Source organism: Daktulosphaira vitifoliae, unplaced genomic scaffold, assembly GCF_025091365.1.
Source record: "Daktulosphaira vitifoliae isolate Bord-2020 unplaced genomic scaffold, ASM2509136v1 Scaffold_4, whole genome shotgun sequence".
NCBI lineage: Eukaryota > Metazoa > Arthropoda > Insecta > Hemiptera > Phylloxeridae > Daktulosphaira > Daktulosphaira vitifoliae.
The window spans coordinates 923,461-939,459 of NW_026099575.1; the positions used below are offsets into that span (position 1 = coordinate 923,461).

General features: G+C 23.4%; 1 protein-coding gene across 3 annotated transcripts in view; it reads right to left on the reverse strand.

Annotated features, from left to right (window-relative positions):
• Positions 1-14,929, reverse strand: part of LOC126903770 (V-type proton ATPase 116 kDa subunit a 1) — a 50,230-nt gene extending 35,301 nt beyond the window's left edge. For all 3 annotated transcript variants that reach the window (XM_050682249.1, XM_050682248.1, XM_050682247.1), the window contains exons 1-2: positions 14,521-14,929; positions 1,048-1,170 (exon numbers count right to left, since the gene is read on the reverse strand). In XM_050682249.1, the coding sequence (XP_050538206.1) occupies positions 1,048-1,164 (117 nt within the window). In that variant the 5' untranslated portion in view covers positions 1,165-1,170; positions 14,521-14,929. The remainder of the gene's footprint in view (positions 1-1,047; positions 1,171-14,520) is intronic.
• Between the last annotated feature and the right edge of the window lie 1,070 nt (positions 14,930-15,999).

A 15,999-nucleotide genomic window follows, 5' to 3' on the forward strand; every position in this document is an offset into this window, starting at 1 on the left:
TCGAAAATTAGCGATTTTTAAATTTGTAATTTTTTTGGAGGTTTCCCCCTTTTACGGGGAACGAGGGAATTTTTTTCAATTTTTAAGGGTAATGTCTTCGACTAGATACGATTTGTGATCTTTTGACGTATCATTGAAAGAAATCGGTTCGGTGAGAGCTGAGAAAAAGTGGTAACAGACACAAAAAAAAAAAAAACACATCTTAGTAAAACTAATACCTTCTCAGCTTCGCATCGAAGCTAAAAATAAAGTTGACACTTCTATACGCTATAAGAGATGACCTTAAAAAAATTAGTAAATTAAAAGTAATTAAAAATAATACCTGATAAATCAAGGATTATATGTAACTAAAAGAAATCAAAAATTATTTTTTCAATATTGTATTTAATTTGTAAGCAATCGAATGGTTTATGATAAACCGATCACTCTGTATAGATGAAATTTTTACTACAGTGTAGTTCATTATAAACTATTAAATTAATAAAAAATAGAATTATTTTTTTTTTTTAGTACATATTTTTCTCAATTAATTAATCATAAAGTATTTTTATGATCATTATTTATATTTCCTAGGGGTTTCAACTTTATTTTGTTTTAAATAGAAAATTATGTAATTATGAAGTTAATATAAGTTAATATAAGAAAATTATGTAAGTTATAAACATCTTACAGTGATGTTAGAAAGTAAGAAGCACGTGTTGTTATTATTATTACTAGTTGTTTCCCAAACGTAATCTTTTATTTACCTAGGTATAAAAACATCAATAAATTCCGAAATACTGGTATAAAAGTTGTTATTGGCCAATCAATTTCTTAGTTTTTATTTATTAAATAAATTTGTTAATTATGTAGTTATTTGAAAAAAAAGTTGTCCATCCTTATAAAGCGACGAATATAACAAATAATTTATGAATGATTGATAGATTACAAAAAATATGTATCTAAAAGAATAAAAAAATTCATGATATTGTTTATATTTTTTGATTAATTGTTTCATGATACATGAATCACCAAAAAAAATGTTCAGCAATTCTTTTTTGTACTTACGTCACGAAATTGAACTACACCAGCTTCTCCCATTGTAGCTACAGAAGCATAAGCGGCTTCTGGTTGAATGAATAATTGACACAAGGCCATTTCCTCACTTCGAAACATAGAACCCATCTTACTCTAGAATTTCAAAACATAAAAAATTAAATATAAATGTAATTAATTAATTTAAAATACTACCAGTTCTATCTTAAGTAATCGTCTTTTTATTAAAATTTATAAAGTAACTTAATCTTTTACGAAAAACAGGATTGTAATAATATTACTGTTTATTTAACTATTATTAAGTTTTAAAACTTTGTTCATATATTGCAGCTAGACAAAAATTTGATTAATTTAAATATACTTATATTATATTAAAGAAAGATTTACTTAATATGAACCACTCAAATACTCGTAAAATAACAATTTAAATTTGAGAATTTTTGATTTACTATAGTTTATGGTGTGTATTCACATAAGTAAATTAAAAAAAATAAAATCTCCTATTCTGAAAAAGTTATGTTATTATTGCTTATAGTTTTCTTACAGTAATTATTTGAAAAATAAAATTTTAATAATTTTAATGTATCACATTTTTTTCTTATCTTTATATTTAATATTTATAATATAAATTGGAAAAAATATATTAAAACTAAACAATTTATCAAAAATAAAAAATTCTCCAAATCCGAGAAATTTTATACTTGTTACAATAAGTATAAGGTAATTATATAAGGTAAAGTATGAGTAACGTGAGACATAATTAATCAACCACCCTGTATAATTTGAGGCATTTAAACTTTATGAACACTCATAAGAAACGTAGGTACATTAATAGTTAAGTGATTTTATTGACCGGAAATTATCGTTTGAACTTAATACAAAAAATACTTTAAAAATACCTTCTTAACTTCACATCATAGTTAAATTAATAGAATACACCATAAATAGACTGTTAATTTTTAGAGTATTTTCCTAAAAATTAACTACTTGTGGTAAATTCAGTCAATTTTTTTTTTTTAACTTTAATAAGATATTATCCTATAATTAGTATAATTAAAACGAGACAATCTTATATAATAGTAAAATTAATTAATGTAAGTAATTTGTAAAATTAATTATAAAATAAAGTCAGTTAGCAGTTAGATTCTAATATACACATATTTCAAAAAACTTCAAGGGACAAAACAAAACCATTTCTTTTGTTCAGAACAATTTTATTAAAAATTAGCTAAATTATTGGAAGCTTTATCTATAATTTTTGTATCACGCATTAATTGAAAAACTTTAACATGCAAGCGTGTAAAACATTAGAACAGAAAACATTTTTTATGGTTATGAATTTTGTATTTTTATAAGGTGTTCAAAATTGTGAAACTCTCAAACTTACAATAATACAGATTACAAGAACCCCGACTACTTTACCACATTGTTGTTGTCCTAAAAGGACAAATGCCAATGGGACACATAGAGTAGATAATTGACGCCAAGGCTAAATTCCCCACTCTAGGTCAATGGGAGAAAATTTCCACCCAAGTAAATCCAATAGTATGTCATAGTAAAGATAAACTATCCTTTTATTTCATGTTTTTAGTTGGATTTTTTTAGTATACATATGATTTATACTTAATAGGTAAATGTTGAAATCAGATTATGTTTCGAGATATTATTACAATAATATAATTAATATAACAATATTCCACAGTTGTCACAAAAATTTCTTTATAGTGGTTAATAATGAAAATTGAAAAAAAAGGATATTTTTTATTTGGTGAAAAGATTTTGAATGACGTATAAAGAAGTTGACATTCTATGATGCTTGAAAATATTTTATAATTTCAAATGACAATTTTTCATCTTAAGAGGTTGCTCAAGAAAAAAAAATGTCTCAAACACATATGCAAAAAAAAATTAACTAATCAAGGCAAAATTAAATTTAACGTTAGAATAATGTATTTGTTTGTGCAAATTCTGTCTGTCGCCAATTTTCATAGCTACATAGTTGAATTTTCTTATTGTAATATCAAAAAATTATAAATTGTATACAGTCGAAAACGTAACTAATGAATTTAAAAAACGTTCTCTTATTTCGGTAAATGGGGAATATGCCCTAAAAAATACAGAGATTAATATCAGCGAATTTTGATTTTTTTTTTTCACTTTTTAATTTTGATGATAGAGGATATTAGTTTTAATTAAATGTATTTTTATGCCTGTCTTTACTTTTTTACTTTCTTAATTTTAAATCGAATTTTAAGCCCATTATAGGCCATAACGTATTCTCCTAAAGGAGGTTTCTTAACCATTAATACTCCGGGGCGGGTGGTTAGTCCGCCAAAACTTAAATTTGTTCCACTCTGTGTATTTATAAGACATTTTTAATGAAATAAGTATATACACTTAATAGCACAATTTATAGCTTAAAAATTTTTAAAAATAACTTTCAAAAAAAAATAATTATCCTATTATGAATCATTATATATTTCCCAGTTTACAAATAAAAACGACAGTAATCGTTTGGTATTGATTTTATGGTTTGATTCAATAATCCAGTACCCGTAGTATTAACAATGAAAAAGATTTGATAAACAATGTTTTCAGTTTGCTAATATTATAGCTAGAATTTTGTTTTATTATAAGAAATGAAAACATTAGTGTTAGTTTAAATTTAGGTTTTTTGTCTCTTAAAAATGTATGGAAATATTATTTAAAATTAAAGAATCATAAAAATTACTAAAAAAAATAGTGTAAGCGTTATCAACTTACAATAAAACATAAATATTTCAAACTGGTGTATTTTTTAATTATTGGGATGGTAATATGTACAAAACTCATTATTAACGCTAAAATTTACTTTTACTATAAAACAAAAATTATAAAAATTATGAATAACTGAAAATTACTTTTAAAAAAGAACCCAGTCCAGTGGGGATGTGGCACAGTGGGGATGTGGCATAGTTGGGTCAAGTATAATCATATCTAACTGTGATTAAAATCACTATAAAAAAAAACACTTCGATGCAAATCTTTAAATAGTATTTACTTTTAAAACATTACTCTGGATTATTTCAAAAGCTACATGAAAGAAATCTGTTCGGTGAGAGTTGAGAAAAAGTGGTAACAGACACAAAAAAAAACACATCATAGTAAAACTAATACCTTGTCAGATTCGCATCGAAGCTAAAATAGTTTGAATATAATCAGAAAGGTCAATAACTATTAAAAACAAATATTTTTTTAATAACTTTGATGTCTGTTTTCACTGTGAAGACAAAATAAAGTCTCAAATTTTTTTACCATAATAAACTATATTACATAGGCTTTCATTAAAGATATATATAAAAGTGTCAGTATTTCCGAAACACTTTCAAAAGTTAAGTTAAAAAATTTGTCATTTAGAATCCCTCCGTAGCCTGGTATAGGTGAGATTTATAAAAAAATATACCAAATGATAGCTAAAGACATCATGCTTCTATAAAAAAAAAATTATATTGAACAATATAATATTACAAATTTAAAAATCGCTAATTTTCGACGTTTTTTCAATTTTAGATTCGATGCGAAGCTTAGAAGGTATTCATTTTACTACATATGTGTTTTTTTTTTGTGTCTGTTACCACTTTTTCTCAGCTCTCACCGAACCGATTTCTTTCAATGATACGTCAAAAGATCACGAATCGTATCTAGTCGAAGACATTACACTCAAAAATTAAAAAAATTTCACTCGTTCCTCGTAAATAGGGAAATCTCTAAAAAAATTACAAATTTAAAAATCGCTTTTTATCGACATTCTTTAAATTTTTTTACTTAAAACTGCCGTAACTTTTTGAAAAATAACCAATCGATATAAATTTTTTTTTATAAATGCATTATGTCTTTACCTATCATTTGGTATATTTTTTTTGTAAATGTGACACTTAACCTGCCCACAGGGGGGGATTTAAAATAACAACTTTTTCACAAAAAATTAACATTCTCAACTTAACTTTTGAAAATGTTCCGGAAGATCTAACGATGTCTAACGAATTCAAACGATGGAAGACTAGAGTGATGGAATCCTTGATATTCATTAAGTTACTGAATTTAAATATGTTTAAATTTTTTTATAATTTAAATCATTTGTAAGGTATTTTAAAATAAAATAAACTACAAAATAGAGAATTTTAACACACAAATAGCATATTTTTTAATACGGTAGCCATTTTTATTACGAAGACAAAATAAGGTTTGATATTATATACATTATATAAGCTTTAATTTAAAATTAAATAGATTAAAATCATCATCATAAAAAATGCTCCGATGCAAATCTATAGATAATCTTTAATTTTAAGAAATTGATTGATTATTTTAAAAGCAGAATTAATTCCTATTTCTATCACTATTCCTAATTAGTAATAATTAGTATATTTTATGAATAAATATCTATTAATGCAATTCAACATAGTATGAAATTTATATTTAATTTAGTAATATAATTTTTTCGGAGAATTTATAAAAAAATTTAAAGTAGTAATTTCTTTTATGGCAAACGTGTATAAATATTGAAGGGCTTGACACAGAACTTTTTAGATAATAATTTGTTGTTAATTATGAATAAATGGTCTGCAAAAATGTTTCATCAAAGTAAAAAAAAACTTTTATTATTTCATTTTCGTGCTAATTTCAAATCAGCAATTATATGTTTTCTATTACTAATAACTTTTGATATTATTACTAATTAGTTAAAATCTACAGGATATTACTATAAGGAAATTGGTTCTATATATTACAAATGTATCATCTATTTAAACAACACGAGTCACATAGAAATTATCAATATTTCTTTTGAAATGATTTATTATGATAAAAAAATAATTAAAAACACAAAAAAAATGTTTTTAAATTATTACAGATTTTGCTATATAATATTATAAAAGTAATCATTGAAAAATATTATTTTTAACGTATTTTTTTGGTATTTTAAAGTTGATTTTTTGAAAGTTTATAATAAAAAAAAGTTAAATTTGTTACCATAACTTAAACATAGCTCAACTTCAAGTTTGAAATTTACAAATATTAAAATTATTAAAATTTTATGAAAATAAAAAAACAGTATTATTAAGATTAATATACAGGGTGGCCCACCACTCACTGACAACTTAAATAACTTTTGATCCAGTTAATATTTTTAGCTGATTTTTTTTTTTAAATAATAGTTATACGTTAGGTCTATAGCTATATCTCAATAATTAATTTTTTTACATTTTATTAAAAATATTAATTATTTTTAAATTTTAAATAAAATGTAAAAAAAAAATCTAAGATAGCTATTTTGTAGAGTAGAATTTAAGAAAAATTTTAGTAAAAAAATATCTTATTAATATTCAGTAGTAAATATTCTGTAGCGTTTTGAAGTTTGTGAAAATTTGAATTTTCATGTACTATTTTACGGTATTAAACATTGAAATACGTATTGAGAAAAGGACAGAAGAAAACGCTATCTTTTCAATATACTTTTGAATGAGAGTGATAAGTAATAATTGCCTTATCTAATTTCTTATCATGGTATTAATGCCAAGTTTGTAATGTATACACACTATCATCATATGTATACACAGTAATCATGAAAAGATAGCGTTTTCTTCTGTCCTTTTCTCAATACGTATTTCAATGTTTAATACCGTAAAATAGTACATGAAAATTCAAATTTTCACAAACTTCAAAACGCTACAGAATATTTACTACTGAATATTAATAAGATATTTTTTTACTAAAATTTTTCTTAAATTCTACTCTACAAAATAGCTATCTTAGATTTTTTTTTTACATTTTATTTAAAATTTAAAAATAATTAATATTTTTAATAAAATGTAAAAAAATTAATTATTGAGATATAGCTATAGACCTAACGTATAACTATTATTTAAAAAAAAAAATCAGCTAAAAATATTAACTGGATCAAAAGTTATTTAAGTTGTCAGTGAGTGGTGGGCTACCCTGTATAGTCAGGATATTGTATGATTACTATTTACTGTAAATTTATCAGAAAAGCTCAATATTTTTAAGCTCAGAAGGTATTAGTTTTACTATGATGTGTTTTTGTGTCTATTGCCACTTTTTCTCAGCTCTCATCGAACCGATTTCTTTCAATGATACCTCAAAAGATCACGAATCGTATCTAGTCGAGGACATTACACTCAAAAATTAAAAAAATTTCACTCGTTCCTCGTAAATAGGGAAATCTCCAAAAAAATTACAAATTTACAAATCGCTATTTTTCGACATTCTTTAAATTTTTTTACTTAAAACTGCAATTTTTTAAGTTAACCAAATCAAAATAATTTTTTTTTATAGAGGCATGATGTCTTTATTTTTCATTTGGTATATTAACACGCTTATATTAGTTTCACCTGTATGTATGTATGTATGTTTGTAACTCTCCAAACACCACGCGTTATCGCATATTCCGTCGTCTAGACTAGACTGTCATAACGCATTCACCCTACCCCACGCCTCCTCAAAACGAAAACATTATTCTTATAAAAATTTATTTTTAGTTATCGTACCCGTACACACGTGCTTGTCATCAATATTATATATATAAACAAATTTTTATTTTGACTGACGATTATCATCCGCATGTCATACGGCTTACGGATATATTCCTACCGCCGTTTATACCTAAGGTATAACGTTAGTCCGACCCGCCCGCCCACAAATAAAGGCTATACCTAGTGCATGATACCTTTACGTACTTAAGTCGCTTTACTTGTATATATATACATATAACTATTAAAATTTATATATTAACACGATTTATTCTAAGAGATATAAAGTATTCATTCCGATTACGAGGGATGATTTCCGTGTCGTCATTTTTCGTCACTACCTCCACGTTTGGGGAGTGAGTAATTTATGCGCCTGCTGCTTTCCTTGGATGTGGTAGCCATTTCTCAGACTCCCTCCCCGGAATCGAATCCTGTATTCCCGTTACAATCATGATATTGATAGTAACTACTATCATAGGCGCACAATGGGCCAACAGGTCTTAGTGCATGGGCATTATGTCCACCTCGATAATAACTAACTACTATCATAACATAAAACCTGCCTTACTTGCCTACAGGGGGGGATTCAAAATGATAACTTTTTAACAAAAAATTTACTTTTTCAACTTAAATTTTTAAAGTGTTCCGGAAAGTCTGACACTTTTATATATATCTCAAATTAAAGCTAATGTAATATAATTTATCATGAAAAAAAAATAATTTCGGACTTTATTTTATCTTCATGGTGAAAATAGTTACCGAAGTCTATTTTTGTGTGAAAATTCTGGAGTTTATATTTTACATTTTTAATTTATTATGCTATAACTTTTAGAAAAATATATGGATTAATAAAATTTTTTCATGAAAAGTAGTATTTATATACATCTTTCATTCGAAATAGTTTATCTTAATCAGGATATAAATAAGAAAATAACAGATCATGTAGCTTTTGGAATAATGCACCAATTTTTTTAAAATTAAACACTATCTAAAGATTTGCATCGAAGCGGCGTTTTATATGGTAGTGATTTTAATCACTGTCATTATACTTCCGCCCTGAAGCAATACCTCGCGGTAGTTCAGGGGCGTTCCACCACATCATGCCGGATTGTGGAGAAAAAAAAAAAAAAAAAAGATATCATTATACTTGACCCAACTATACACGTCACCACTGTGCCATGACCCCCTGTGCTGTTTTTTTTATATATATAACTTAGGTATTTACTATTTAACTACTTTTTCAATTTAACTTTTGAAAATATTCCGGAAATACTCCTAACTTCATAACATTTGTTAAATTAGAGCTTATGTCATGTACTATATTAAAAAAATTGTCTCAATGACTTATCTTTAAGTATTTTAATTTTTCAAAATAAAAATTATAAAAAGTTTATAAGTGTTAATTATAAATATTTAAGGGAGAAATGTTAAATATTTTATGTATATTAAGAAAAGAAATCTACCTTTTCTATAAAAATGTTCTAGCTAACGATGGAATATGATAAATCGAGGTTACAAAATACAAGTGATTTTTTAAATAGCTACTCTTATCCACCTGAACTGAATAACTTTTTATATTTTCTCCTTAAAAATAACAATATTAATTTATTGTATTTCAAGTTCATACTAAATTTAATAACAACTATTAATTATAATAAGTGTTTATTCATTTATTATACATATAAATCAATGAACTACTAATTAGGGTATAAATAAGGAAATAGGAATTCATGCTAATTTTGAAATAATTTTTTCATAAAATTGAATACAAATTTTCATAAAAGCGTTTTTTAATATAGTTCTGTCAAATATCATCTATATTCCATGTTTCCTCTGTGTCACGACCCTACTATGATGGTTATTTTTTTTTTAATGACATTCTATATATTTACTTATCAAATTAATTAAATTTAAAAATCTGGCTCATTTTCTTTTACTATCAACAAAACAGTCTAAATTTCTATTTTTTTAGAAAATTAAATTAAGTAAAGAATTGTAGTGTGTATGTGTATTGTGATAAAACTATGATAAGATGATTCATTCTCTAAATATAAATTAAATATAGTATATTAGACATTGGTATACAGAATGATTCTTTTAACAGTAGCTACTTAATTTCTTTTTTTGCTATTATGTAATTAAGGAAATAAATTATCAATAACAATTTTTCATAACAAATATATTAGAAGTTATAACAATTTAAATTAAAGGCTGGATAATGAGGTATAAATGATGTTACTATTATCACTGGACATTTCTCACTCTTCCTCCCATCCAGATTCAAAAATATTAAATATTTCTGATATACTTATATGAAAAATTTATTGGATCTTTTTTCTTGATGACATAACTATCTATTTAATAAGCTGGTTTAATATGTATATTTTCATTCAAAAAATTAAGGTGCATCTCAGAAGAAATAAATGATGTATTATAACAAAAATTGAAAACGCATATGTATCCAAAAAAAGAAAATATTATTACTATAGGAGAAATTTTATGGCTAGTGTTAAAAGAATCATTCTGTATAGTTTAACAAACTAGGTCAAATGTATATGTTAAAAAAGTTATTTACTTTAATATAGATAAAAAGTTTCTAATAGAAAAGATAATAAATTCATTTAAGTTTTTCGTATAGCTTGTCTTACAGTTAAAAATGGACATTGTCATATTATCTATATTATTAATATTTTAAGTAAAATGTTTATAAAAAAATATGAAGCACAACTAATTATGTTTTATTTTTTACACAATATCTCATTACCTATCTCTATCATCCAGTGAATAACACAACAATACCAAGCTTTTTTCAATAAATAAATCTATTAAAACAATTAGATATTTATCAGTTCATACCATATAAAAAAATATTAGCTTGTATGGAAATTAATAATTTGATAGAACTGTGAACTGTGTCTAATTTAGTCTTAATTTAATATTTAAACTAATAAACATTTTACATTATATTTATTGATGTGTCAAAGAAATAATACTATATAGTATTTTTTGCACAAATAAAGATAATATCTGACAGCGATTAAAATCATTATCATAAAAATTTTATTATGCCAATCTATAGTGTTTAATTAAAAAAATTGGCGAATTATTAAATAACCAACATTAAACTCCTACTTTCTTAATTATATCCTAAGTAAAAACATAAATAAATAATTATTATAATAGTTAAGTTTAGTATGACATTGATATTTAATAATTTAGTATGGTAATCTCTTAAATTTAACAAAGTTTTAAATTTTTATTTAAATATTAAATATTGTAAAATTATTTGCTTAATTGAAATTAACTTTTTATTTAAATAATTTTTTTATTAAAATTACAAATTTTTTATTTTAATACACGATTTCTTATAATAAAACAATAATCGAAACAATTTTATAAAAATACAATATTTTTTAATTTGTACAATTGAGGGTGTTTTTTTTAATTTTGTAGATAAAAATAGAACTAAATTTAAAATTGGGTTCTTTTGACTTACAAATCATTAAAATTGATTTAGTAAAAACTAATTATTTTCACTGACAAATATATAAAAACACACACACCATTACTAAACCAATATCTTCTCAACTTCACATAAATGATAAAGAAATTGATTACACATTAGATTAAATTTTAGAGATACATAAATTAAACTGTAGGAGCTATTGTATTCAGAAAAAAAGTTGGCATTTTGGCAAAAATTCAAATTGGTCATTAGCCAAAAAAATTAACTCACATTTATTGTACTGAAAGTTCATAATAGACAATATTTGTTAAAATATAAGAAGATATTATGCTCATAGGTAGATTGAGTTATATTGAAATGAAATATACAATTATGTCAAAAAAATATTAAAGTAAATTAAAAAAATGTATAAAATAATTTGACATCATTTTGAGGGTGGATAGGTAAGAGGTCACCAATCTTATTTTGACTATTTTTAAAAATAATTTACCCATTGATTTACAAAAAAAAATGTTCTCGGATTTAAAAAAATGATCTAATAGATGATAATAATTTCAGAAGAACTTCAAATTTTATTTTAATTGATTAATAATAAATTATTTATTTATCATGCTGTCTATGATAGTTGAATTAATTAAAAAAAATATTTTTACTATGATGAGTTGAAATGTAAACTTCCTTGGTTTAAAAAAAATTATTAATTATTAATTATAAGTATATTTAAATTATTTATTTAATAATTCTAACATTTTTCTTTTTAAAACTGATGATAAAATTATCAGAAAAAATAAAGATTACTCACTTGCTAATAAAAAATAAATATATTTTTTTTAAATGAGTCACTAAGTAGAATACTTTTGTAAAAACTATATTTAAACTTTTATTTTTAATTAAATAAATGTATGATTATGTTATTTTTTACTTATTCTAACTTTTTTATATCTCAATTTAAAATAATTTTAAGATTATAATCAGCTAAACAAGTAATATTCAATTTTTAGTCATACAGTATTCTCAATTAATTAATTAAGTCTACTTAAGAATAAAAATTTTCAGAAATCAAATCTTTTGTTTATTTATAAGATTTTAATTATATGATAATAATAAAAACATATTTACATGATATGATTGAAATATAAATTACAATTAAATGTCTGATATATAATAAGGGTCCAGAATTATAGGTATTTATAATTTTGTTTGAACCATTTTGGTGAGTTCCATTTGCGAGCAACTTTTTTGTTGCATAATATATAGCTCAGAAATATTTTACGTTTTAGAAGTGAATAACCTCTAAAACCCTACTACCCCCACAAAAAAACTATAACCTCTATAACAATACATTAGGATGTTTTCAAAACAATTAATAAAATTTTATACTGACTGATGACGCTTTTCAACATCAGTGAAAAACACTGATCCCAAGTAGTTGGAATTAAGGCGAGGAAAAAAAAGAAGACTGATGATGTTTTTCAAAACAACAATAAAATTTATAAATGCATATAATTCTAAACCCTATTCATAAAGCTAATTAGAATTATGAAAATTAGTTAGAAAATTATTCATGGTAATATAATTTTAGATAATAAATCAATATTTATTTAAGGACAAATTATTTAAAATAATAATAGAATTGTTCAACTTTACAACTGAGTCGAAAATATTATATTTTTACTTAAAATATAGCAATTTAGGAAATATAATTTCAATATTGTTTACGCATGTCAAATAATATTTTATGTATTTTAATATATAGGTGTGAAAAACTAAACAGGTAAATTACAAATAATAAAGATTTACTTGACAATTACAGAAATTATAGTTTTTCAGATATTTGTCTACTTAAAAGCTTTATTGCCCTCCTACTAGTCAATGCATTTTAACAAGGCCCTAAAAAAAATCAATTTTCCAATTTTTTCCAGGGGAACGCGATAACTAAGAATAATTTAAATAAAAATATTTTTCTTTTATAATTTTTAAAAATTTTTCAGGCTTTTATTTTATTTTTAAATTTATATTAGGTATCTACTCAAAAAGATACGTTTCCCTGTGGATAAGGGATAAGAATACTTCCACTACCCCTCTGTCAGTTGGTAATGAGGTTGTGTCAGGTTGACAGCCGGCATAAAATTTTTGTCAAAAAGTATGAGGATTCCTAAACAAAACTTAGGCGAATGACTGACCCCAATTAGTTGAGATTAAAAGAAAAAGAAGAAGAAAAAAGAAGACTCAAAAAGCTACGTAATATTTTTTGGGATGTACATACTTATTTTTTTTTTATTCAAATTTTTATACTGATCTGGAAAAACATTGGACTTTTCTGATTAATATATCACATTAAAATCAATCTAATTATCCATTATTCATAACTAATAAATTTAATTATTTAAGATTTTGATATTGAATTTGATTTTTTCATTTCAATTACTCAACATCCCTGTTTTTTAAAAATCAAAAGAGTAAAAATAAATAAACAACTCAATTTATTTTATGTGTAAAATATTATAGTACATTATATTAAAATGCATTGAATTTTAAATAATGAGATTATATTAAATAATATTTTGGTTTCAAAGTGTATTATCAAATTATTTAAATTAAAATTAATTTCAGTCAAAACTTTAGAGCAAGTCATCTTTAAAACACTAGTTTTATTTAAACTTACAGTAAAAGTTGAACTATACAAATTTCAAAGCAATAATCATTTATTACTGGGTATTTTTATATTTCTTTGCTGTTTTCACTAGGTTTACATGTTGAATTGTTTAATTTTTAAATCACAACTCTAGTATAAAGTATAAATTTAAGGAGGTAGGATATAAAAAAAAACCTATTCCAAGCCATTTTAGTAAATATAGCTCCATATTACTAATAATTTATTTTTAATTATATACTGAATTAAAAAAAACCTTTAAAAATACACATAACAAATAAAAAATTTGAAATCTTGATACAACCAATACTACGTAAGTACTAAAGTAAAAATTATTTTGTCTTTAAAAACATACAAAAAAAATGATACATTTTAAAAATTATTAAAACCTTAAATGATTTATTTATGTTTCTTTGGGAGGACATGTTTTTTATAATCACTAAGAGTAAGTTGCACTATTTTCATAATCATATAAAAATAGAAAAAATTCTGTTTTAAGCTTCTTCAGTATATTAAAGATTCATTATTTTAATGAAATCACCAAAATAACATTTATTATGACTATTAATTTTAAATAATTAAGAATTTTTTTTCCATATAAATTGTAAAAAAAATATAATATAAAGTATAGTTACAAACAATATATACCATATTAATAACTTCTAAAAATAAATAAATGATTTGTTTGCCAATAAATTATTAATATATATATATTAGTGAACAAAAGAATTAATAAGCTAAGCTATTAAGTGTAGTAGGTAAAAATGTTTTTACTTTTAATCTTTTAATTTATTTTAATAGATATACTACTAAAAAAAGATGAAAACAATCAAACTTACAGCAGCTGTTAATTACTAAATTTCAGTGATGAATTTATTTTGAAGATGATCGAATTTATGTAGGCGTCATGAATTTTTAACACACTTGTTATAAAAGTAAAAGAATGAGAAACTAAATGCTAACATAAAATTTTTTCATAATACCATAGGTAGTTATGAGAAAAAATATTGAAACACTATTACAGTCATCATGAAAAATTCGATATTTCGAAAATGAATGAAACTAAAATCAGTCATATTTACATATTTTCTAAATGGTAGACAACTAGCGTGATTTATTATTTCAAACAGAAAAAATTATCTTTGAATTTAACTAAAAAAATTAATTATATACCTATATAGAACACACCACAACTACCTACACGGCCGAAAACTATTACGGACGAGGTATGGAATCTAATAATTCTGATGGCTAATCAAATTTAACTACTTATCACAAGATAGATCAAATAAACAGTTTGTGCACATTATAAAACTAAAATTTTCATAACTCTTTTTGACTTAAAAGTCTAATGTTAACTATTAAAGTGGTAAGTTATTTTATCTATTTCAAGTATTTAATGTAATATTCAAAATACTCTGTTACCATCAATTTTTATGACATTTTAGTGTTTTTTTTGTAATTGAATAAAATTGAAAAAAAAAAAATTGTAACTTATAATAAATTAAATATTTTTACTATTACGTCCTAAGGCAAGTGAACTTAAACCGCCTTTAAATCCTGTTTATATAATAATATATTAATGTATTACAAGAAGGTACTTATAATAAATAAAATATCAAAATTTTCATAGAAAAATGTATTCCTTATCTTATATGATTTTAGAAATGAAATAATTAAAAATATCCTTTTTTTATACTTCAGTTGACCTATATAGGTCAATTCTAACAAAATGTACATAATAAAAAGTTGTTTGAAGACCTAAGAAAATGCTATTATTATTAAATGATACTTTTTTAATTTTCTATATATAACTTCATTTTCGTCAGAATTTATTTTAAAAAATGATCATGAAAATATATTTATTTTTACTAATTAAATACTAGTTCTAAATTATTAGCATAATTAAAATAAATTATGAATTACCTTTATACTAAGTGATGCGATTTTTAAACTACTACTGTATATATATATATATTAGTGTTGTCCTCATTTATATATCGTGATTTTTTTTTTAACAAATTTGATGCCAAGTGATCAGAATTTGGTTTATACAACATACAGAAATTATTGGTGAGTTTTGAGCGTCCTAGGTCAACCCCTTAACGTGCCAAATGTGTTGGTAATTATATTTTTAGGTGGGATAATACCTAAAGTCATTAATTTTCAAAAACTAGGTACAAATGTATTCTGTTAAAATCTAATAATAAAATTATAATTTATTGCGGTGAATTATTTTAGCTTCGATGCGAAGCTGAGAAGGTATTAATTTTACATGATGTGTTTTTTTTTTTTTTTTTTTTTTCCCCTTTTTTTTT